This window comes from Equus przewalskii, chromosome 14, assembly GCF_037783145.1.
Source record: "Equus przewalskii isolate Varuska chromosome 14, EquPr2, whole genome shotgun sequence".
NCBI classification, from domain to species: Eukaryota; Metazoa; Chordata; class Mammalia; order Perissodactyla; family Equidae; genus Equus; species Equus przewalskii.
In genome coordinates, this window is record NC_091844.1 from 66,810,450 (window position 1) to 66,837,240 (window position 26,791).

Genomic DNA, 26,791 nt, shown 5'->3' on the forward strand with positions numbered 1-26,791 from the left:
AGGGACCCTTTGTAATTGTAAAGCCAACTAAGAGAGTATTTTTAAAATACCAAATCCCTTCTGTGTAGCTGGCACTCTGCTAAGCAGTTCACATCCACGATCTCGTTACCAAAACAGGCTTGTGAGGAATTGTTACCCCCACTTACCGATGCAGAACCTGGGACTCAGAGAGCTCAAGTGACATGCCCAAGGTCATCCTGCTAGTGAGGGGCAGAGCCAGGACTCAAACTAGGTCTGTCCAACTCCACAGCCAAAGCTGCAAACACTCTAGGGTCACTAGAGCTGACTTAGGTCACCCAAGTTTGAATCCCAACTCTGCCACTTATGAGCCATAAGAACTCAAGCAAGTCACTCTCCATAACCGGGATAAAAACACCTGTTTTACTTGCTACGTGAGGCTGTTTCAAGGATCAGATGAAAATACAAAAACTCTTTGTAATCTCTACAAGATTTTATGAATGACAACACATTGTTATTATCCCTCTTCTTTGCACAGGCATAAAGATGTCACTGCCAATGTAATTTCAGACACTGGGTGTGCTCTTGCTTCTCCTCTCAATCAGCAACATGTGGGCAGGACGGAAGCACTGTTTTGCATGGTGCCTAGCATTAATGTCCAGGAGGACATGCCCAATGAACCCGCTTAATCAATAATTAATTAATTAGTTGGGCAGCCCCTTAATTGTAAGCATAACCCTGGTCCAGGATAAGAGCTAACAAGGAGATTTCTCATTGATTCTCAAGGATCCAATGAACACAACCCTACTGAGATTTCTGAGCCAAAATAATTTTTACCTCAGTACCTAGAGCTGAGAAGCCCCTGGCATCTCGCATTCTGTCACCACTTACTGTGATGTAGTTGATGCTGCCCGGACACATGCTAATGGGCTAAAGTAATCAACAGCAATTGTAATTACAGTCAGACATAATTAATTTAATACCTTTGAGCCATTCAAAATTAATACCTCTGCCATTACATGATGAAACTGAGGCATATGAAGATTTACTGTCAAAGCTCAGGGGTGTGAATAAAACCCTACTGGGCGCTTGGCAGAGATTTGGGTCACGTTCAAAATCCACATGTTAATCATGGACCCCCGTGGCTCCCACTGGTGGTGATCACTATAACACGTTTGGGCGGCTCATATATGGGAGGACACCCTGTTGAAAGCACAGACTCTCCCCAGCTGTCGGAGAATAATTACTGCCTGGGTGGCTATGGGCCCTGTAGACACTCGTGTGCCCGGAGTCCATTCTTTTTCCGATGGTTTCTGTGAAGGTTGTAGGAGTTTCACTGCAAAGAGTTGATCCTGTTCCCCAGCCAGAGGATTACAAAGCTATTTCTCAGCAGTGTCCCCATCACACACAGAGAAACTGAGGCACAGAGGAGATTGTGTGCTCAAGATCACCCCATTATAATGTAACTCAAAAGAAAATGTCAGCCTTGTCTTCCCATAAGACTGGAAAGACAATTCTCTGGAGAACCTGGAAGATAAAACACTGGACTGAAATTTTTAATACAGCCTTCACCCTGTCCTATTCTTGTTTGTGTGAGCTGTTTATCTCTGATATGGTGTCCCCTGCCCGCTCTTTCCAGTACAGGAGGAAGGAACTAACATTGATCGGATGTGTTTGGTAAGCTGAGCACGGGGCTCACATAATCTTATTAAAGTCCCCCAGTAACTCTATTTGGAGAGTACGATGAGCCCCATTCTGCAGATGAAGAGTGAGGCCCTGAGATAGTGTGTCCTAAGGAAAGACAGCCCCTCTCTTTCTGATTTCAAAGCCCTTGCTCTCTCCACAGCATGATCCCGCCTCATTCCCCAGAGGCTTCCACCTTCCCTCGGTCTTTCTCTCAAAGGTTCAGGCTAGAGAACCTGATCCTCCCTGAAGTGAGTAAAAGCACAACACTCTCTTTTCCCACTTTCCAACGACATCAGAATCCCCCTCGCTGCCTTTTCTAATACAGCATTTATTGTTTTTTCTGATTACAAAAGTCTCTATGTTCATTGTAGAATATTAGGAAAATAAAAGAAAGTGTGAAGAAGAAAATTGAAATTGCCCGTAGTCTTACCCCCCGCAAAGATAACTCCTATTACCATGTGGGTCCATTTCCTTCCAGACAGATAAATGTAGATTTGAGCAGAGTGATAGATAGTTTATACAAATTTGGTATCATACCATATAAGCATTTTGTGTCCTCTTTCCTTATTTAATATTATATTTTCCTGTATCAATATTATTCTTCATAAACATGCTTCTAATAGCTACATACTCTAAACTTCTTTTTTTTTTTTTGTTCTAGTTATCAAAGGTAATAGATGTTCATTGTAAAAAATGTAGAAAAGACCAAAGAAGAAAAAATACCTGTAACTCCACAACCTCACCAGCCAGGGATCCTATGGTTATTATTTTTATATGTAATCCTCATATATAAAATTCTCAAAAATCTCAGTCTTTCAAGTTTCCTACATGGCCAGAAATCCAGCATTTCTTAAGCCTCCATAATTGCAAGAATTTGCCAGCATATTTTACTTGCTTCTTATCAGAAGTCTGCATCTGGCCTGCTTCTTGCTGTGTTGGGTTGATGTTCATTAGGCTATTTATAGCTAGAGAATTGGTGTTTATTTTTTCCAGGTGAATTAGGAGATGGTGTACAAAAACACAGGGCTTTGCAGTGAGTCAATACTCTCAGTTAAACTTAATGAGACCATATTGAAACCAAGAAACTCTTAAAATTATGAGTTCACACCCAGAATCACAGCCCTATGGTGTCTTGGTTGGGAAGGAGACTTAACCTCCATTTAAAGCTCAGGTGCCCCTGACAACAACCCCAATCCTGGTTATCCTGTCGCTGCTGGACAACCTCCAGCATGGGGAATATCCAGGGAGCACCCACACCCCGAAACAAGCTCATCTTTGAGCATATCTGTCTGTTAAAAAGAACTTCCTTCTGTTGAAGTGAAATGCACACTAGAGTGTCCATCCTTGGTTTTGTCTCTACTGCTGGTATCCATGCAGCCCTTCAGAAATTCAAAGAAAGATAATCATTCCCTCTCATAGTATTTCCTACCTTAGGTGGCACTGCATGCAGAATGAACATTATTTGATACCATTGAGTCTCTTTTGTCCAACTTCAGCCTAAATTCCATGCTGATTTTTTTTAATGGGTTCAAAAGATTGTTATGAAGTTGCCACGAGGTATGCATAGCAAACACGGGGCATATTCTAGACGTAAAATTGCAGTAATTACCTCTGAAGGAGGAAAGGGCCATGAGAGAAATAATAGTGTTAGGCCTAGCCACAATGCTGCTCCTGCTTTACATACAGGACTTTAATTAATAAAATGACAAACACTGGTAGCACATAATTGGAAAGCCTATCGGGCCCCACCAAGAGGGAGGAAATAAAGGCCCTCGTGAAAGGGCTGGCCAGAGCCAGTAGCTATAATTGCTGGTGGTGTGCTTCTGGCGTTGTCTCTTTTCAATTGTCTCATTTGCTGTCTGCATATAAAAGAGTTTATTAGTTAAAGGCTGTCATTTATAACCTGTATCTATTAGGATGTGGCTAGAAGGATCAAAACGGTTATTGTTACAAGATCCAGCAAGTGTTATTTCCTATAAATATTATTTTGGATTTGTACGAGTTTTCCCATATTTGTGCGAATGCATTTTATGTAGAGAGAGATATAGATATCGATACATGCGTACATATACTTGTAACTATTAATTGTCTGGCAGAGACAAAGGTTGTAAGTTGTTTAAAATCCACTATTTCCCTTATTCCCTTAATGTGAAGATATTTCTGTGGTAAGATCTCGTTAAAATATAAACTCTGATTCAGTAGGTTTAGGGTGGGGCCTGAGACTCTGCATTTCTAATAAGCTCCCAGGTCATGCTGACACTGCTGGTCCTCAGACCACACTTTAAGCAACAAGGATCTAGAAAACCTTCACAATACACCCCAAAAGATTTAAGTATTACCATGATATATTACAGGTATACAGCACTATAGATATGGTAGAAAGAGCACAGAAACTAGTGTGGAATCCAGGTCTGCAGCATATGGGCTTAATGACCATGGGTGACTTGCTCAACCTCTCTAAGCCTCAGATTCCACATCTTAAAAAGGGGTATGACAGGGCTGGTCTGGTGACGTAGTGGTTAGGTTCATGCACTCTGCTTCAGTGGCCCGGGGTTCGGCGTTTCAGATCCCAGGTGCGGACATGGCACTGCTTATCAAGCCATGCTGTGGCAGGCGTCCCACATATAAAATAGAGGAGGATGGGCACGGATGGTAGCTCAGGGACAATCTTGCTCAGCAAAAAGAGAAGGATTTGTGACAGATGTTAGCTCAGGGGTAGTCTTCGTCAAAATGATAAATGGGTATGATCCTACAGGAAGGAATGTTGTGGGTATAAAATGAGACAGCATATGTACAAATGCTAGTGCAGCTCTCTAGTATTCAATAAATAGTCAACTAGCAAATTACTTAATTCTATAGGCCACCCGGATAGAAATTGGTCTTACTAACATCAAATTCAAAGAATGTTTTTTGCCCTCTCTGGGCACCTGAACCTTAACTGTCAAGATTGAGCTGGACCTGGCATGGGTATCTATATAGAACAATAACAAAGGAGTCTTCTATCTAGGACTGCGTAAGGAACATGGAAGTCTTTGAGAGGGACTTGAACCTGTGATCTGCTCTAGGAACCAAATATAGTTGCTCTGTATACTTAGATTCAAGTAATTAATAAAGGATATTCAGTAAGAATTGACATCAGTCCTCCAGTTCTTCCAGTTAAGAAATTAGTGACAACCTCTCCCGGTCAATCCAAGAGGATAGTTCTGGCCCTATTTGCATCCTCAGGTCATCCCCGCTCACCCTCAGCCCAGGGATCTCTCACTCCCAGGGTCATTCTCAGTCTTTGCCCAGGAGTGATGTGGCAGCCACATGAAGGCCTTGTGCTGAAGGCCATGTCCTCCCTCCTCCAGGAAAAACAATCCTTCTACACCTTGGTGATGGTGGGCACATTTTGAGCCATTTTTTAGTTATGAAGAATTGCCTCTTACTCAAAGTCCAAGATGAAAATGGACCCCTCACTGAGAAAGCCAGGCTACTTCCTGCTCTAAGTAGCCTCATCTCCCCAGTTACAACCTAGGCTGTACTTAAGAATCACCTGGAGAGATCTGAAAAACTGCTGATGCCTAGGACCTACCCAAGCCCAATTAAGTCAGATCTCTGGGGTGAAGCCCAGACATGGATAGTCTTGACAGCCCCCCAGGTGATTCTAATTTGCAGCCCGGGTTAAAAACCGCTGGTTTAACCATTTCATTCACAACATGTGAGGTCTACTTCCACATTCTTTATCTCACTTAAACTTTATAACCACCTTTTAAGGCAGGCAAGGAAGGCATGGTTATTATCACAAGCTTGTCTGTAAGAAAAATAGGCTTAGGGTGGATAAGTGATTGGCTTAAAGTCACACAGTTATTTCACTTTGGCCTTGAAGCCCAAACTCCAACTTATCCCCTGTCAACAGGCAAGGAAACAAGGATAGTTTGACAAGCCACCAAAGAATGAATGTTGATACAAATGGCAGTAGCTTTTGGTGCCACCTAGAAAGGAAGTGCGATGAGTCGTAGGAGCACAGGGACAGGGTCCCAGAGGCTGCTCTCTAGCTTCATGTTTCTCTGCACATTCTAATGCAGTAGGTCTGGGGTAGGGCCAGAGATTCCACATGTCTAAATGAGTTCCCAGGTAACATACCAGCCCAAAGATGACACTATGAGTAGCAAAGCACTGACCAACTCTTAGAGGCGGGATCTGGAATCACTAGGGATAACTGTAGGTAAGAAGTAGGCCAAGTGAAAGACCACAGGTTCTGGACTGCTTGCATCTTGAGGAAGAATAACATCTGCCTGGATATGTCACCTTACCAAACCTTCAGTGGACGAAAAAATAAATAGCCAAACAACACACTTTGCCAGCCATCACTGGCTGGCAGTTTGCAATCTTAGTCCAAATCTTTTGTATCTGTTTCTAGAACTAGACCTTGCTAAAACTCAGACAGTGCATGCCTTGGTATGAGTCTGGGTGTAGGTATATGTTTTCTGCTATAAACATAGGTGGTGGTATTATAAGGTGAAAGGAAATTCAAATTTTTAATTCTTCTCTTTATCCATAGCTTTGAACCGTTGGGTCAAGTGGCCAATTTGACCCAAGTCCTGACTGTCAATGTCAAGTGTTTCGGCTGTCTTGTGTATTATGTCTTCACTGTCAGGTAGCTCCAGTTACTTCCTCTTTTGCTACACTCAGCACAATTACAATTACTCATTTAAATTCAAATTTCCCAACTAGGTGATAAGGTCCATGAAGGCAGGGAAGATATGCATAATGTGCAGCACATAGTAGACAGGCAGTAAATATTCATTGAATGAATGGATGATCATCTCCCTCAAGGACTGATACCAAGAGGGATCCTGGTGGACCACCTCAGGAGCTAAGGATGCCATTCTTGGCACCATCCCTTGGCAGCCAGCCCAGTTCTCTCTTGCCCAGGCCAATTGTCCTAAAACATAGTACAGGAAGATGGAGAAAGCTCAGTAGTTGGCTGGCCAATGGCCCCAGCATTGATATCACAGGGCTACATCTCAGCAACATGCTTAAGCCGCTAGCAGACTCTACTTCAAACTGAAAGTTTCCTAAGAGCAGCTGAGAACTGGGCAGTTTTGACTATAGCCAGTTGGCTGCAAAGCGGTTGGATCCTCTCCTCTTTCCTGTAAACTGACCCCTAGAATGCAAGAAAGTGCTAAGGAGCTTCACAGGATGGAAAGTTGATTTCTGTCCCTAAGAGGGGGACCTGGTAAGACAGGAGAGTCTTCTTGTATACGGATACATTTTGATTCCTTCTGATATTGATCGGCTCCCAGCCTGTGCCCTCCCTTGACTACCACTGTGAATTCAAGATGAACAAGACAGTCTCTGCCTTGAAGGAACTTATAATCCAAGGGGGATAGAGAGTATGGAGGGAAGATAAGGCAGCATAGCTGTGCCCTGTGGTGGTCCCAATAGCATCAGTTATAAGATTTCAGAGGAGGGAGAGGTCATTTCTGAGCTAAATGATTAGAAATGGCTCCTTAGAAAGAAAATGGATTTAACTTTTTTAAGTGTCAGGAAGGAAAGAGCACGTAGAGGAAATGGAAAGATCAAAAGCACAGAAGAAGAAAAATTCATGGCAGGTGCAAAACTGGCATGTGGACTGGTATGAGGGAGTTGAGGAACCAATATTCATTGAGCCCCCATGTGTGGACGACTGGGTGAGAACTCTGGCAGACCTCACTACTTATCTGGTTGCTCTAAGGTAGTATAGACAGTTCTTCAGTCACTTCAAAACATAAAATAAAGGCTTATGTAGAAATCAAAATGCCCATCCAGTCAAAACATCAATCTTGCTTTAAAGTTAGGGCTTCTTTCCCTCCCCTCCACCTACCACATTTGGCCCTATTGCCTGAAATCAAGAAAAGACTGGTCATTGATCTCTCTCCTCCTTCACTCAACTCTTCTCTTCTTCTTGTCTTGCTAACTTCTGACCCTTCAAGTTCTTAAGTACATAGAGGGAGAAGAGGTAAGGAGTGCAGGAGAGTTCTTTCTTGACCAGGACTGTTGTGGTGACCTGGCTTTGGTATTTTCTGGATGTGACAAATGTTTAAGGCTTAATATCTCTCACAGGAGACACTTTTGTAGGCTCTTTGGAGATCTACCTTTCTCCCCACCCCCTCCACTATGGCTGGGAATCTTTTATCTTGACTAGGATATACGTATCTCCATTCCAGGTGGTCACTTACTCCTTTCTCTGCCCTCGAGCACCTTGAGGTACCTGCAGCTTCTTTCTGCTGAGTTCTATTTACTCCTCCAAGCAGCCCTCTAGGACAAGATCTAAAATGATCTACATGGACTCCCTCATATATAGCTCACTCTAGTCTATGTGCAACGCTCAGGCATTTTTGCCCCAGCAAACTCTGAGAGTACAGGCTACTCAATACTGCCACTTCACCTTTGTTCCGCCATCAGACCAGCTAACCAGCCACTTGTTCATACTTCAGATTTTCCAGTTATGAGACGGACACTAATCCACTGTGCTCACCCAAAATGGGAGTAAATTTCAAGTGCTCAGTGTAGTATCACTAACACTACTCTTGACTTGGGATGGAGAGGGAACCTTCTTTGCAGGAGGGTGAAGTGAGGTAGAACCCATGATATACCAAAAGTACATTCCAAAAACTCTCTCCTAATAGTCAACCACCAACTTTTTTATTTCCAAAGTGTAGTTGAGGAATTAAGAATTATGTAACTCATTTTCATCTACCTCTCTTGAAAGTCCTGCATCATTGTGTTCTCAGGCTTCCCTTTTAAATGCAGTTTCTATTCTAACAGAGTTTTAGCCAAAATTCCTTTTTAATACTTTGTTGCTTTATTTATTATTTCCTTTAATTATACTATAATCTTATAAGATAGATAAAACTATTCCCATCTTAGAGAATAGAGAACTGAGCTTCAAAATGACCAAAGGGGCAAGAATAGGTTTTGAATGTAGATCTCTCTGACTCTAGAGCTCTTAGACCATTCTAGAATGGAGGATACATGTGGATCAGCATAAGTACTGGATAAATATTCATTGAATGCCTAAAAAGCTGATTTGCTTACATTATAGAGGAATGCGAACACCATGATTTTAATTGATAGAGAGTGAAAAACTATTGAAGACTCACAGACGGCAGTGAAAAACAGGAAAACATGACAGAAATAGACAAAAGAGTGTAGAAGGGAGAAAGAGTGGAGAGGGAGACGCACTTTAGGAGGCTGTGGAAAGAGCTCAAAGAGTAAGTTATAAAAGACATAGTGAGTACTGCTTTGTTACTAAGGAGGATAGAAATCAGGTTGAAAGAAATTAAAGAGAGAAGGAGGGCCAAGGAAATAGAAGCAGCAGTTACATACCAGTTAGCCAAGATGTTCACATCTGAATGGAGGTACAGAAATAGGTGGCAAGCCAGAGGAGCTGACAGGATCAAATAAAGGATATTTTTCCAGGATAGGTGAAACCTGATCTTATTTTTAGACAGAAGAGCCAGAAGGTAGAGAGACTCTGAAGGTGCTGGAGAAAGGAGGGACAATTACTGAGAGCAAGGACTAAGGGGAGGTGAAATGAGAAGAGGTTAACACAGAAGAAGATGAAGGATACGTCTTCCTCTAAGACAGGAAATGAAGAGAGAAGCTGGGTAAATAGACACTTATGCTGCAAAAGAAAAGAAAAAAAGAAAAGAGGCTGAAGGAGATTGCACCTGATAGAGTAAATCTTTGTCAGTAAAGTAGGAATCAAAATAATGGATCAGGATTTGGGGACCAGGAGGTGACAGCATCAGTGTTTGAGGAAGAGTTTGAAACACCTATTGTGCTATGTGTGTTCAGAAATCAACTGTGGAAATCAACAGTGGATGAATAAGTACCACCAACTGTCCAGGGCACTGAGGTTCAACATTTCACGGAATGTTTCACGGCATCCAAATCAACAACATTCTGTGTCCAAAGAGCAAAAGAAGAGAAAGCATGTGGTGAGCGTTATCCCAAGCTGGGCACTGTAACGCCTGGGCTGAGGCCTGAGAGGGTTTAGTTAGCAAGAGTAGGATTAAAATTTCCAGTCATGGCATCCAGACAGCACAAGAAAGCCAAATGGGACCAGAAAAAAGTCAACAGCTTTGTTAAATTATCCTAGGAGTTCTCAATGGAGACAAGTAATCGCTACAGTGGATTTGGAAATAGGAAAGGTGTAAGCGAAGAGGTTTATGGTTATAGACCAGGCTTACCTGACTCAGGCTCTCAGAAGTAGAACAGCACCTGGGCACCCCAACGTAGGTGTGGCCTTGTAGTGAAGGGGTTATATGCAACAGAGTGGGAAGCCGTTGGCTTCAGCACCTCACGGTACATAACCTCTCTGATCAAATTGTGAGGCAACCATGAGCTCAGGAAGTAGAAGACAAAGAAGCAGGAATTTACAGAGAAGCATGTCTTCAAACAATGAGAATCAAAGAAAAAGGGACACCATAGCTAATGAAAACTCCAGCTTACCACAGGACATATTTTACCTTCCTCTCTACAATAGCCGTTTTTTACTACAGGATCTGAACAGGAATATTTGGAGCAATGATATGCTGTAGTTGTCCTAAGTTTTAAATGTTGTTTATTGATTGTTTCTATCAAACATACAACCTCTATTATTTTCAACACAAAGACCAGAGGCCCTGTTTATAGTATATACTACCTCTGAGCATAATCATACTCAACTTTCTTAGAAATATTAGCTACGATTGCCTTTCATATGTCCAGGGAACAGTGACAAAGAAGCCTTTAATAAAGACATAATGACAGGGCCGGCCCCATGGCCAAGTGGTTAAGTTCATGAGCTCTGCTTCAGCGGCCCAGGGTTTCGCTGGTTGGGATCCTAGGCGCGGACCCAGCACTGCTCATCAAGCCATGCTGAGGTGGCGTCCCACATAGCAGAGCCAGAAGGACCTACAACTAGAATATACAACTATGTACTGGGGGGCTTTGGGGAGAAGAAGAAGAAGGAGAAAAAAGAAGAAGATAGGCAACAGATGTTAGTGCAGGTGCCAATCTTAAAAACCAAAAAGACACAATGGAAATATATAGTTGTGGCTTCCTTTTGGCAAAGTGGGCATCTTCATTCTGAAAGATAACCTTGTTAAAAGATCTTGATATGTAGATTTTTGTCTCACCTTTGCTTACCAGTGGCTATAGGTATCAAGTCATAAGGTCTCCAGTTAACTAACATATAACATGGTACCATTCAAATGAAATTATTACAGTCTTTGGGGAAGGAATAAAAATCTATGACACTTAAATCACTGAAAGAAATTGAGTCACAAAGTGAATTGGAGCCACAGAAAAGAATCTTTGGGTCCTCTTTAGGAAGTTCATTTAATAACCCTCAGGGTATCTTGAGATCTTGATCTTGATCTCACCTCAGAGGCAGAATCTTGTGAAATTTAGGATGATGATATCAATCTGAACAAAGTTCCGAAACTGGCCATCAGTTGCCCCTCACAGCTCTTTGAACCTTAATGAAAGCCATTTTGGGAGACAGTGAGCGAGATCAGGCAGTGGGTGTCCAGCTCTCCTCACTGAGCAAACCTCAGCTGAGTCTCCAGCAAAATCCTGTAGGCTTCAGCTGAGAATTCCAGGAAGGACACCTAAGATTTCCTTTCAACATTAACACCTTGTCCTTTGGGCTCTTCTCTCCCTTGCAGCTCCGAATGTCCTGGCTCATCCGTGGAGTCTTGCAGGGAAACGTCTCCTTGGTGCTGGTGGAAAACAAAACTGGGAAGGAGCAAAGCAGGATGGTCTGGCATGTGGCCACCAATGAAGGCTTGAGCCTGTGGCAGTGGACGGTGCTACCTCTCCTGGATGTGGCCGACAGGTGGGTCTCTACCCATCCCCATCACTCCCTTTTCCTCTATCAGCCAAAATGCAGAAGGGGTCCATGGCTTCCCTCCCCGTGTCCCCTCTACCCAAGACACACATCCAGATGTGCACACATACAAATGTGCACACACACGTGCATGCATGCACAAGCACCCACCTACACCACACACACAGACCACACACACACACACACACTTTCTGCAGACTTACAGGGATCACTGAGTTTCTCCAAGGGATTTCTATGCTAATGAGCATTCATTTCTTGCATCTCTGGCCTGGCCTGATTGGCTGCCTCCAGTGTCTGTAGGAAAAAACAAAATTGAACAACTCATATTACTCCCAAATAATAATCAGCCTTCCTATGTTTATAGCACTTTCTCTTAATGGACTTTTACCTTGCTTTCCCATTTGACATCTTATTTATTCCTTATTAACCACAACAGAACCAGCAACGTAGGTAGGACATGCCTTATCATGTTCGCTATTTCTGCCCTTTTACAATGTCCTTATCTGCTGAGAACCAAAGAGATGAAGCACCAGCAAGTTGCTATCAGAGTGAGGACTGACGCTCAGGCCAGTCCAAGTCCAGTTCTCTGTGGAGTCAGGTCTCTGAGGCAGGTGGATGAGATGGATGACAAATTCTTCAGTAAACAGAGGAGTACTTCTACCAGAGGCCCTGCTTCCTATTTGGGTTCTATCACTAATGACCTTTGTGACCTTGAACTTCTCTGGGCATCAGTTTCCTCATCTTTACACTGAGAGGGTTGGATTAGAAGATCATTAACTCCATGTGGCTCTGATATAAAGCAGTAACCGCTGAGTTCAGCTGCCACTTGTCTCCCAGGATGGCACCAGTCTGCCACCTGCAGTCAGCCTTGAGCAAGCAGTGCTTGAGTAAAGTTGGCCCAGCACAGCAGCTCATGTGACACTCTGCTGTGTCATGCTGAACCCTAGATGGTTGGTGATGATCTGTTCCAGACCAAAAGGGCTGGAGGTGGGAGGAGGGTCATTTCTATAAAGGGGGTAAATAAGTGGATCTGGAAGGGGCTAAATGTCAAACCCCATAATCCAGAGAAGCCTCTGCATTAAACTGCTAAAACAAATTCAAATTGCCATCCTGGTGGATCCACCTTCAAAAAGTGAGGGCAAAGGGCTTAAGTCAAGGAGGAGGGTATTTCAATTGGCACACAGCTTTGTAATATAAAGCTAGGTCTAAGATTCTTCACCTAAACTTCAGAGAGTCTGCTGTTTTCAAGAGCTCATAACTCGAGCTGTGCTGTCATAGGAAGAAACCATTGTCCTCACTCTGGGCACTGGCTTCCCACTCCTTCAGATGTGTGTGGGTTAAAGATCAAAGCCCTGGGACATGCTGAGCCTCAGTGCTGCCCCCAGGACAAATGGATTTAATTAAAGTGAAGGAAGGGGCAGTGTAGGCGCTCCCCACCATAGACTAGTCTTTGTCCTTTGGGATTGTGGAGGCTGTGTGCGGGGGATGGAGAACAAAAGGTGATGCCAGAGCCCTCCCTCCTGGGAGATGCTAAATTAATGTGGATGAATCAAAGGGATTTTTTCTCCTCACTCCAGCAAATCCTCTCTCTTTTGTAGCCACTCCAGGGGATTTAAAGCAACTAAGGTGTTGACTCTGTTCACTCCCATCTGCTAGAGTTTCATTTGGAAGGAGACTTTGTTCTCGGCTTCCCTCCTTCCTGTTAAAGGCTGTTTACCAGACTGATATATCCAATATTGATACTGAGACCAAACTGTCCAATGGGGATTCAGACAAAGGCAAGTTTGGTCTGATGATACCTTATGACCTAATAAGTGTGCAATTACAGAACACACAGATGCACCCATTCACTGGAAGCCTGCACACCACTGCTATGCTCTGACGTGGGAAGATGCCCCCTCAGAATCGAGACAATATAGGAGGCCTCAAGACCCAGAGGTAAATGGAACTGCAGGAGAATGAGGCACAGCAGTTTTCCCTTGCTAAAATCCAACTAGACTGTAGATATAACTGGCCCATAAAACTAAAGTAGCACTGTGGACAACAGAGCATAGACTTTAGAATCATAGAGTATCAAGTTTAAAAACTGGCTCAGCCACTTACTAATTGTGTGACCTCAGCCAATTGCTGAACCTCTCTGAGCCTCAGCATCTGCATCTGTAAAATGACTCTAACAGTATGATTTCACAGGATTGTTATGAGACTAAATAAAATGACTATCAGAAGCATCTATTTATAGCAGATATTAATAAATCTTATTTCCCACATTCTCCATCCTCATGTCTCAGTTATATAGCCTTAGATAATTTATTGAATAAATAGCACAAATCACAACCACTGATCTTCTAAGTCAAGCCATATTTATAAAACAAACATAATAAAGTCTACCTCTTAGCAGCTTGGGGAAGTAAAGTGTTTGGTGAACTGCCTGGCCCGCAGTAAATGCTTAGTGAGTAATAACTACTAATAATATCTATAATGTGTAATAACAATATCTTCCCACCTAATGCCTCAGAAGAGGCTGGGATGGCCAATTTAACAATAACAACCAGTCATCCAACCCTAAGATGGAGTGAGGATTCTTATGAGTTTGCTATCATCAATACTCTGTAGACTTCTTATAAAGTGAAGTCACTGATGGAGGAGGAGCAAGAGGCACACTCTTCCCTCTTTCTTCCAGGGAGAGTGAGCTATAGCTGCCCAGATTGCCAGAAAATGAAAATGGGAGAAGAGAGAAGGTAGAGGAAGGAAATAAATAAGGGAAAGAGAAAAAGGAAATGGATAAAAGACAAAGAAAGACCAACTCCCTTCCTCCTGACCCTGAGGTAGGCTTTAGCACCTTGCACCACCTGCCCACATCCCATGAAGCTTCCTTAGGCAGGTCCTGGCTTCAGCACTTCAGCACCCGCCTCCTGGACAGCTCCCCAACCGTGGACCTGGAAGAGGCAGGAACTTTATTCCCTGTGATGTTCCAAATCACCTCTGCTCCCAGCTTACCCAACCTCCACACATTACCAAGTTTTTAAAAGCAACTTCATTAGGGCTTACAGGTTGGCCCTAAGGTTCTCCCAGGCTCTAGACACTGGTCATAGCCCCTGGGCATTACATGAAACTAGCCTAAGTCATTTACTCTTGCCTGCATATGGCAGGGATCTCCCAACTTGTCTCTTTGCCTCCATTTTTTGTCCCCGCCCAGTCCAGTCTACACAAGGCAGCTAGAATAAAATTCTTGAAATGTAAATATAATCATTTTCCCATTTTAAAAATACTTTCATGGCTTCCTGTGGGGTTTTAGGGTGCCTTTCAAACTCCTTTAATAAGACCTTTATTTAGGCCATGTGTGGTCTGTCCAACCCTAACTTCACCAGCCCCTTTTCATATCATTATTCCTCTATTATTCTACCCAGTAACCTCACTGACCTTCCTTCAACTCAGCTGTACCGTGCTAAATCCTTACTTCCAGGCTTTTGCACCTGCCATTGTCTCCACCTGAAATGTTCTCCTTGTACTTTTCATCTCTACCACTCTTCTTTCACTTTTTGAAGAAACCTCTCCAGACCCCCAGACTATATATTCCCACAACACAGTCTCATGGCTCTTGAAACATCCCTGTAATAACTTGCCACTCTTTACTACCTGTTTTTTAAATATCTGAATATACACACCAACAAGGCAGGGATCAGATCTATCATATATCACTATTACCTGAACATTTAGTACCATGCCTAACACATAGTATGTCCAATAAATATGTGTTGACAGAATGATGAACTGATGGAAATTGCATATATTTCCAAATTCCAGCTGAAGTAATTGAGAGTTTCACTTGTTGGAATCTATCTAACATTTCTCCTCTGTTCAACCTGTGTCTAACAAAACAGATAAAATCACATTATGATAAATACTACTGCGAAGTGTTCTGTACATCAAAGCAACACCTGTGTCCCATAAGATGAACCCAAACAGCATTTGTCACTCTTGTGACAAGGAATTCCCTTTAGAGATTTGCCTGGCACCTGTGCTTTCTTTGTCTCTGGTCACTGTCCTGTCAGAATCACTTTATAAGAAAGACTTTGATCTTAATTGTGTGCCTTGGTCCTTGTGAGTAGGAAGATGAAGAGCTGGACACTTGAGAGCAAAGAGCTATATTCAGATTGCTCCCACCACACAGTAGTCCTTCTGCGAAGGCTCAGAGAATATACCACAGGTATATAAAGGCTGATGACAGGGAGACATTGATCCATGGAATGATATTTCTTCTGCACATTTACAAACAGGAAAAGTGATAGAAATAATGCCATAGTCTGTCATCATTATGAAATGATATTAACTGTACAGCCACACTATAAAGGGTAACAGGAAACATCTCCAGGAGCAGTGCCCAAGATGTTTTGAGCAGTGGCAACATCCCTGGAATACAGATATGTGCTCTCAAAGTAATTTTGAAGGACAGCACCACTTCAAACATTGGCTTGACGTGTGCTTAAAAGTCATCTCGTTAGTTTACATCCACCTCATATAACTAGCTTTCTTCATTCTCGCCCCACTTCATCCGCTCCTCCCCCTCCATTCAATTGGTACTTTTTCTGTCAGAATTAATTCTACCTTTCTCAAAATGGATGAAAGGTAAGTTCTCCCCGATTATTCTAAATGTTGGTCTTTTGCAGGGACATACCCCGAGTCTTCCTTTTTATAATCACATATCCTGCTAAATTAAGCACAGTGTTCCCAGACCATCCAAAGCTTTGACATGCTTACAGAGTAGACACGAGTGCTAAGTTCAACTCATTATGAGATGGATTTGGAAACATCATGGGTCAAATTGTGTCCCACAAATCACTGCAATTGTACAGCCAAATAGAAAGTACATAACTTATCGCATGTGTGTAGGCTCCATTCCCCAGCATTATCATTATAAAGGCTTTTAGCTGTTCACTATATACATAGTCTAACAAGAAAAAATATTCCCTCTAGAGATATTTAGATTCCCTGTTTCCTTTGCATGCTTTGTCCTAAACGACAAGTAGTGTGTTTCACAAGTGCATCTTTCAAGTGGGATTGGTTAAACTCAGAGTTATGTCTTCATGTACTTAGACCAGAAGCTCCACAGACCCAAGATTTTTCTTCTATGCCATTCTTGTTTCTCATCCTCAGAATTTGCATTTTATATGGGTTCCTATCAATAACAATACCCTTCCTTTGTGTAGCATCTTTCTGTGATGAGAAAGGCATTAGAGAAACATTTTCATTACTTATTCTTACCTGAGTAGAAAAGTAGTAAATTCCAGTGAGTGGAAATCCAGAAATTTTCAATGAACCTTAGTTTCCAGGCCTAGACACATGCATGAAAAAGTTGTGTTCCATTAAGATTTTTGTAAGTTGAATCCCAACTCCTCATAGAGCCATGGGAAGAGTTGTGAATGATGATGATTAGAGCATTTGTTGAGTACTTAACTGCATGCCAGTCACTACAACAAGTACTTAACATGCATTATCTCATTTCATCCTTAAAACAGCTCCCTTGGGGTAGGCACTATAATTAATCCCCTTTTTAATGAGAGTAATCTGAGGTCTAAAGAGGTGAAATAATTTTCCCTTAACCCTCAGGCTAGTCTGCTTCCCATGTACATGCCTGAGGAAATGAATGCACAGTGCTTGGCATGCAGTAGACAACTTGATAAATGGTAGCCATTGTTATAACAAAATATTTTGGGTTTGTATGTTTTTTAGGCCACAGCTCTTAATCATTTTGAGTTACTTTACTGTTTTTTTCTTTGCTTCATCCACCCCCTAGAATCCGTCATCTTAATTCGCCACCACCAGCTTCTGCTAAAGACCACTCCCCACCCAGCCCCACCCTACCCCCCTTCTCTCTCACCTGCAGCCAGGCAGTATCACTGGCACAGGGAGAGTCTTCCCTTTTCCTCACAGGGCGCAATGGTCCCCTCCACATGCCTTTGCAGGTCACCACTCTAGTATACCTTTGACTATCTCTACTCCAAAACTAGAGAATAGGTTCTGATAGGCATCTTTTATTTGAAAACATATTAATGTTCTATGTCTAAAAAAAGCACAAAAATAAAACACATCTAGTTATACATTTAACAAATCATGCTTTAGTCGAGAGTGAAGTTCACTTCCCTAAGGACTGACACAGAAAATCCAGGTCATACAGTAGCTCCTCCTGTCCCTAGAAGAAGTCGGCAGGGGGTCAGGCCCCTCATGCATTCTTTGCCTTCTGCCTGCCTCCCCTTCTCCAGAAGTTTCCATTTGTAACTGCTTTGTCTCCACCTGTCCTTACCCAGGGAGGAGGGATGCCTGGGAGGAGTGTATGTCACACCCTACAAGCCCCTGCAATCAAGCGCCTGCTGCTCCTCTGCTGGACAGGGTGCTCTGACTGTTACAGCAGCTCCTGAACCTCCCCACACTCTGTCCCTGGGTTCTCCCCACCCTCAGCAGCCATGAACCTCCCTTTCCCGGTGCTTGACTCCTTCACAATGTGAGGTGCCCACTCCGTGCTACACCTCTGGGTAGCTAGGGCAGGTGTCATCCCCAATTGAGAAGACAGGCAGAGAGGGGTTAAATCAAGGTCCTACAGGTAGTTAAACGTAGAGGCTCCTCCTTAGAGCTCCTGCTTCATCTCCTTCCACTTCACCAGAGAGCACTCTGTGAAGATGCTCAAGTGTGAAATGATACTAACCTCCAAAGTCATCCAGCTATTATGTGTTCATTTATCCAGCCAACACTGACTGTCCTACTCAGTGCCAGGTGATGGGCTTACTTGAAAAGCAATACAGCCCCAGCCCCCTAGAAACGTCATCTATTAGGGGAGGCTGGCAGCAAAACAAGACTGTTGCATCACAGGGCAGTAAGGGCTGGGGGTTAGAGGGAGGCACAGAGAGGAAGAACAGCATGAGGCCCAGTAAAGCCACAGCTGGTGGGGCTCCTCACGTCCAAACAGGCACCTCTCGAGTAGTCAGCTTGGGGTTCTCCCTCACCAAATATGCCCATGCCAACAGAAGCAGAGGGCAATGACTGTTGCTCTGGATGGGTCTGCGTTTGTTCATTCTCTCACTATCAACAAACACGCAGCAGGGACTCACTCTGGAGCATCCCCACAGGTTCCAAAGTCGGAAGTGGAAGCAGAGGGCAGGGGAAAATCTCAAGGCTCTACTTTCCAGGGTGGTCCCTACCCCTCCTGAGGTGAGTCTGACTGCCCTGAGCCCATTAACGCCGGTAAAAGGTAGCCCTTCCAGGGCCCTCCTCACGGCGGGTGAAGAAAACAGAAGGTGCTCTTCCCCCTACCCAGCTCTGTCGCTTCCTGATGCTGCTGGGGCTGGGCCTCGACATGCTTATTAACATTAGGCTGAATCAGTTCTTTGAACTGAGAGAAAATGATGGGCTCCAGGGCAATTTTATGCCAAGCAGAGTGAATTGCACTAACTAAACCCATCAAGCTCAAAGCCCTTTGCAAGAAACTTGGCTTTGCTCTCCTTACTTTCCCAGAGGGAGGCAGGAATCTAGCATCCCAGAGCACTAGACCATGGTCCTTAAGTCCATTCTGCCTCACTCAGGCGTGTCCTTAATCCTAGAGTGGTGCTGAGTGTGCAGTGGGGAAGGCTGTAATGTGAGAGAAGGGTACCTCACATTGGCTACAGCCAGCCAAGGGCTAGCTTTACGCATCACCCCATCCCCAGGAGTGGGTTAGTTATCAACCCAACCACATCAGGTGTGTTGAACAACCTGAGTAACTAGGCTTGTGCTATGTGATAAATTAGTTGGGGTAACACTACCCAAAGTAACATTAAACCTCCAATTCTCAGGGCTGTACAAAAAGAAATGTATTTCTTGCTCATGTGAAATCCAAAGTGAACGTGCTAGTTGGTGGGTGGCCTTCCATCTGGTCATTCAGGGATCCAGACTCCTTCTCCCTGTGGCTCTACTCTTTTCTTCAATTTTATAATCCTTTGCATTCAGACAGCCAGTGGGGAAAGAGCATAGGGACTCTCACATAGGAAAATTTTTATGAATTATCACTTCAGCTCACTTTCCATTGGCTAGAACTCACATGGCCATACTTAACTGCAAGGGATATTGGTGAATGTCGTCTAGCTGTGTGCCCAGAAGAAGGGGAAATGAGTTTGATGAAAAAAAAAATATGCTATGTCATGGAATAAGCCAAGGAATACAACCTCCATCTCTGGGCATATATCAGAGTGTCACTTGAGAATACTGATTCCTTATTTAGCTACTCTGAGCATTGATCAGTCTTCTCCAAGAACCTTCATAATTCAAGGCTGAAATCAATTCCAGGATCTATTCTAAGGTATGAATGTTTCATTCCCCAAACTTTAGGATGTAGCAAAACCTCACCTTTTGACAGAAATCACCCCACAATTTCTCTCACTAAATTTTCTAAAACCAAAAATGTAAATTAACAGAAAAAAGTATTTTGAAAAGGCTTAAAACTAGTAGACAGCATAAGATAATGGTTTACAAACTTGGCTGAACATTATGATCACCTGGAAAACTTTTTTTTAATGCAGAGTCTGGGCCCCATGCACAGAGTTTCTAATTCAATAGATCACATATTGGGCCTGGGAATGTATATTTTTTTAAAAGTTCCTTAACCTTAATGAACTTAAGGTTCTTAAATGATTTTGATGTTTGACCACGTTTAGAAGTCACTGGCATAAAATGTCAGATGCACATGTCTTATGGGCAAGACAGGGAATCAAGTGACTGGAGAAGTGTCATTGGCTGTCATATTGTCAGCAAACATATACTAAGCCCCAGTCAAGTACAGAGGATGGAAAGGGTTGTATGACCCAGCCTCTTGCTGGGTCCCAGGCTTACATACTTGGGGGGGGTGACAAAAAGCATATGCATTGAGAGGCAAACAGTAACACGTGGAGCCTTGTGCAGGGTGCCACAGAGCATGGCTGGTGTTCTGACGGCGCAGTGATCTCCATGTGTCAGGGGAGCCTTCACGGAGAAAATGAGATTATTATAAGATGGACCTCGAGGAAAATTTAAGTCTCAAGGAAATGGGAACGAGACACAGGCATTCCAGAGAGGGTCATCAGGATGAGCAGAGGCTTAGAGACAGGAATGTTATATGTGGGTTCAAGGTTGTATCAGAGAATCCTGAGCAATCTCCTTGGGGTGAATGTGGATATTAGGCCAAGTATTTTGGACTCTGAGCTCTGGGGAATAGAGAGCCATTGAGCATAGAGATGGGCTGGAGGAAACCAGAGCAAGGAGACTGTTAGAGGCTCTTGTAAGGAACCGAATGTGAAATGATCTCAGCCTCAAAGTGGAGCTCAGAAAGAGGGAAGAGGAACTGAAGGAGAAGAGGCCCCTTCTGCTGCTGCCTTCCAAATGACACTATTGGCCCAGGACAGCCTTAATTTTAGGTCAGCCCTCTGAAAAGAGGGGGAGAGACATGGCTGGTGGTTCAGCAATACAATGTGCAACCAAGCATTGATATATACAAATCAAACATTCATAACTCTGGAAGGATCTGGCCCTGTTTCTTTCTCAGAAAATATCCCAGATCATTGGAGCAAGGAGTAGATTAGCAATTCTGAGCTTTAAATCCTGTTTCTAACACTGATTTACTGTGATGTTAGGGACAAGTTGTTGCTTTTGATTGCTAAGCTTCCACAATCAAGAGTGCAAAGCAGTGAGACAGATACGGCCTGTGAGCCTGGTTCAAGAAGTAGTCACTCAAAAAGGCAATAAGTGAACACCTTTAGAATAACAGCGTGTTCAGATCTGCTCCAGATTTTCTTGGTAATATCCATAGCTCAGTTTACAAGTTAACAGGTGCATATGTTTTTCATAACTCTTAGTGCCTCTGAAAATGTAGCTCTGCATTCTCAGCTCCTTCTCTCCCCAGGCATGAAGACTAGAATTAGGGGATAACTGGGCTTCTGACATTTGAAGCACAGCAGAATCTAATTCCATATTTGCTATTCTCCAAGAACCTCATTGATGTTCATGGCCTCTACCCTCACCTCCATGCAGATGACTCATAGTCTTTGTTTCCACCCAAGTTCCATACCTGCTTTTCCAGCTGCCTGATTGGCATCCTGCCCACACCTTCAACATGACCCCACCACAACACCTCACTCCTGAGTGATTCTTCTGTCCATGGCTCTACCATTCTCCTGGCACTCAGTTCTTCAAAGTCTTTCTTGACTTCTTCTCTCACTACCCAGATTCAATATTTTCCCAAGTTGTGTAGATTCTAGCTCTATGGAGGCATAAGTAAAAGGGACTTTGGAAATCCCCTAGTCAGTGAATAATATGAGTTCCTCAAGGCCAAGGTCCATGTCTTATGCATCCCTATACTCCCAGCTGTAGACACAGTGCCTGACTCACAGTAGGTGCTCAAATAATCTTTGTTCAAAGGCAGAGGGGGAGATATGTAACTTGTAATACTGTCTGAAGAAACACAGATTCCTAATAAAAATGTAATATAAAACAAGAACAATCAACCAGAATCTCCCATGCTAAAGAAAGACTTCCACTGTGAAAATACCCTCGTGACATAGATTTTTTAAAACCAACATGGCGCCTAACAAATTTCAGTGACTTGCCCAGAGTCCCACCAAGTATATAGCCCAGTCTTCACTCCACTCTGCCTTTTGAAACTCAGCCTCCACCAAACAGAGAAGGCTACTAATTCACCTTCATAAAGATATTTTTGTCAGGGGAGAAGGAAACCAGCAACCACCCTTTTCCTGGGTCTTCTCACCATGGGGAGTACCGCCATCTCTGGCACCATCTCAGCCCTCCAAGCCATAAGCCGGCACAGCAACAGAGGAAGCCACTGTTGGAAATGTCTGTGTGTCCCAAGAAAGGTGGAGCAGACATCCCAGTCTCTCTGGGAAGAATGGATGCAGGCAGTTTCTAACTCTGGACAGCCCACCAGGCCCCTAGTTGCTCCAAGGGGCTTATTTTACTTCACCAGTAGCATGGAGTACATAGGAGACTAAATGAGATTAAAGAATTTCGATAGTTCAGCAAGGGAAGGTAAAAGAAGTGGCCTAGGATGCTAGAGGACTGAGGTCCCACCTTGAAATCTGCTGCTGTCTCCCTGTGTGACCTGGCAAGTCAGATGATACTCCCAAGAGGTCCCTGCTCTTCCTTCTTTGGCTCTCTTCTTATGCTGACCCTCCCAGAGATAATCTAGCCTAAGTAACTCTGACAGGGACATCCATCCCAAAGAAAAGATTCACGGGCTCACAGGCTCTTGCTCCATCTCTCTCTCTCTCTGTCTCTCTCTCTCTTCTTCTCCCTCTCCCTCTTCCCACCAGAGGAAGTGGATTACTTCTCCTCCCTCAGGGCACTTGACACATTCCAGCCTGTGGAGCAGGTATTTTTGTGCACAGGCACGTCCTCTGCTGGACCAGGGCTCCAGGAAGCAAGATCCATCCTTGGCCTTTCCCCCTCAAAGCTTGGGACCTTGGAAGAGCTCCATGTAGGTGATGCAGAATGAGAGCATGAAAGAGCAGAACGGGAACTTGCTGGAGAAGGGCTTCTCCCCACCTGCAGGCTAGTGGGACATCCCTGTGATGACCTTTCCGATTGGTGGCATGTGGGGCAAAGTCAGAACCATTGGTGGCATGCAGAGCAAATGTGGGAACCATATCCTTTAATCTCAACCTCCAAAAGTGAGCTGATGCCTGGAAGTCTGGGACTGAGAATGTTGAAGAGTCTGAGTTATTCTCCATGCTTGGTCAGCCTGACTGAAATGTCCTTTTCTCCCCTATTCCACCCCAAAAAGCTCCCTCACAGAAGCCAGGTTCATTGTAAAAGATCTCTATGGCCCTTGGCAGCCCTGGAATCGCTCTGTATTGACTTCCTCTCACTGCTCAGTGGGGTCGTTATACCCAGAGGGGAAACCAAGTCAGGAGATGGTAAATTACTTCTGAGATGAGACTGAGCAGGGAGAGGGGGTGCTCCCACTGCTGAGTCTGGCCTTGAATGTCCAGCCCATGCCCATTTTACTGTGCTGGAGCCAAAGTCTCCTAGAGTCAGGATGCACATGTCCAGCCCTAGCCATGTTGATCCCAGCCAAGGCTGGTCCCAGGAACCCAAAGCTGGCCATCGGCCCCTCCTCTTCAATCAGTAACTGAAGTCAATTACGCAGATAATAGGATGGATGCAGCAGGGCTTTTTCATCACATACATTATTCTAATAGAAATGCATACTGCGACCCGAGCTTTGTGACAGTCCATTTTAGAAGATTTTTGCCGAGCAAATCAACTGCACAGTGAGAAATTGAAGAAAGCATTTTTCCTCGGCAGTATCTGCCAGTTCTATACCAAGCAGCCCGACCCCAGATAAGCCCCAGCTGCGAAAAGGGATGCAGAACACTCCCTCCTTCCTAGCCCACTAAATGGTGGATGGAGGAATCTGTTCATCCTTTAAATGCCTTTTACCCAGTCTGGCCGTTCTTTCTTGCTCTCTCTCCAAAGCGTTCCTATTCCCTCAGTCCACATTCAGACACATACCTTTTTGTCAGCTACTTAAAATCATTAAGTGAACTTAATTAGGTTTGTCAATCCCTAAGGCTGGCAGGGTGGCAAATAAGCCATTATATTCACTGTCCATTAACAGTCTGTTGCCTGAATGAGATTGTGCATTTTCCAAGCTGTGCATGAGCAGCATCAGCATATCCTACGCAGAGATCTGCTCAATGAGTCTGGGAGACACCCAGTTCCAAGGCTGCCCCCTCTAAGCCTGACCCACTGCCCCAATGGCCGCCTCCCAGAATCCCCCCAGGGCCAATTTTCAACAGGCCTCTCTGTAAAGCTGAGCAAAACAGAGTCAAGGGGTGCATTCTTTATGCAAAGCCAAGCTCCAACCAAGATCTCTAGCCAAGTCTGTTTTAGCTACAAGCTCTAAACCCCAGCGGCTGGAAAAAAAGAGAAAAAGCAACAACAACCCATGCAATCAAAAGTGTCTTCTTTGGAGAAACCAAAAGAGCTGAGCAGGTGTGAACTATTGAGGGGCAGGAAGTGAAATCTCCACTGCTAGGGGATAGAAAGAGGGGAGCTCAGCTGCCATGTTCTTAAATAGCACAGATCAGTGAGGGAGCTGGAGGAACCCCAAAGACCTGGCTCTTCCCTTGTCCTTGACCAGGCTGCCCACAGAGAGGGAGGGCAAGACTCTTCTAGCCATGGTGGCTCAAGCTTCCTTTCCCCACAGAGAGCTGAGGCTTTGGGATAAGGGGCAGTAGAGTAACCTCCATGTTTTTTAGAACCACCTGGCCCCTACAGTCGTGGCAGTAATGTGGCATGGGCCTTGCTTTCCCTCAGACCCAGAGCAATCCACCTGGTACGTGCTAGAACTTTCCCTCAGTCCCAGAGCAGTCCACCTGGTACGTGCTAGAACTTTCCCTCAGACCCGGAGCATTCCACCAGTTACATGCTAGAACTTCCTCTCCATCTCAGAGCAGTCTGTCTGGTACATACTAGAACTCAAGACCTGAGGCTGTGACTGACTCTGGAGAGTGACTTTGTATCTATACTTAGTGTGGCTCAATAGGAGAGATTGATTAGACCAGAAAGACTCTGAAAGCTTTGAGGAAGTCTTGCCCATCTGCAACAGGGAGGGAGTGAGCAGATCCAGGAGAAATCTCTTCTTCACCTAAGATTCAGGTAAAGACACACAACCAGGTACCATTCAAAGCAGAGAAGCCTGAATCCGGGTGGCCCTGATGGCCACCTGATCTCCTGGTCAGTGCTCCCACAGAAAAGAAACTCCTAGATTGGTTCTTCTGTCCCCTCCCTGCCTCAACACCTACCATCCCCGGACCCCATTCCCAGACTGCCTCTGCTTCACCCCTGCCCTCCCCGCACCCCAGCATGACCCCTCTTTATCCCCCCTGTCCCTTCCCTGCAGCCTCTCGAGCCTGGAGCATTTGGAGAAGGGTTGGCAGTGTGGTCTCCTGGGTGGACGGAGGCCGCATTACATGTTTACATCTGATTCGACATCTGATTGAGTCTTCCCCAATTGTTGTGAGTGTTCCTGACTCAAAATATGTGCAATTCCCAGTGCCAATCAAACTCTTTTAAACAGCAGCTGCCACTGCCGTTGCCTTGCAGAGCACTTTAGAAACTCTTCTATTTAGAAACCATTCCAGCCCCAGCTTGCATCATGCCATCCATGCTAAGAGGCCCCGTGGCTGGTTGAGAACTTTGCAGCTCTAATCTTTCAGTAATAAAGAAGGAAGGCAGAGAGAGGGGCAGGAGAACAGAGAGGGGAGGGGAGACGTGCAACTTCCCTGCAAGGCCCATGTACCAGAAAACAGGGAGTTTTTTTGTCCCCCTCCCCCACACTCGATAGGTATGCACATGTAGTTTACTTGCTCAGGCACCCCAGGCCCTCCTGGAAGGTACATTCATGTGTTCAGCACTAAGATCAGCACCTGGCCTGGCCCCTCTGCTGTGGATGACAGATTAGGAGATGGTGACCTGGAATAGAGAGCTGTAAAGGTGGGCTGTGTGGCCCTTACCCACTTCTGTTCCACTCAGGAACATGATTTCTTTCTAGTCACTATCTCCAAGTAGCTCTAAGTGCCTGTTCTCTTGCTGCCTGGGAACAGCATCTCCCTAACCCTGGCAACCCTGGCTGTAAAGAGAACGAGGCAGCAGTATCAAGGCCCCTATTTGCCACTTGAGAATCCCAGGCCTAACTTTGTCCAAAGTTACACAGGCTCAAGCCAGGAGCCCATCTGTGGACTGTGTCCCCATGGAGATCTGGAGAAACTGTGGCTGTGATTTGCCAAGACTCACGGAAAACCCCAATGCAGGTGTGTGACAACACATGCCTCTCACCATCTTACCTCCTTCCACAGCCCTCACACTAGAGCCAGAGGGGTCCGTTCCTGCTCTGACAGACCCCTCACTCCAGTTCCTCTACCGGAGACACCCTCTCCTCAGCACTCTCCATTGCCACACCCACATCTCTGATTCCTCTCCTTCCTTCAGAACCAACTGAAATACCACCTCCCCTGTGAAGTGCTCCCCATCTCCCCAGCCTGGTGGAACTTCTCCTTCCTCTGAGCTCTCAGAGCATTTTATCTGCATCTCTTCTGTAGCTTTTACCTCCTTCTATCTTATTCTGTACTAATGTATATACCCTTCATCTCTCCGTTGGACAGTAAGCAACTTGAATATAGCATTCTCATCTGATTTCTCTTAGAATCCCCCATAGGCCTAAAATAGGGCCCAATACTTGATAGGTGCGTGTGGAATGAAAATCAGTTC

At 44.5% G+C, this 26,791-nt stretch overlaps 1 protein-coding gene across 2 annotated transcripts in view; it reads left to right on the top strand.

Moving 5' to 3' along the window:
- ALK (ALK receptor tyrosine kinase) overlaps window positions 1–26,791 on the top strand; it is a 654,920-nt gene that overhangs the window by 546,211 nt on the left and 81,918 nt on the right. For both annotated transcript variants that reach the window (XM_008517365.2, XM_070572938.1), the window contains exon 9: window positions 11,325–11,494. In XM_008517365.2, the coding sequence (XP_008515587.1) occupies window positions 11,325–11,494 (170 nt within the window). The remainder of the gene's footprint in view (window positions 1–11,324; window positions 11,495–26,791) is intronic.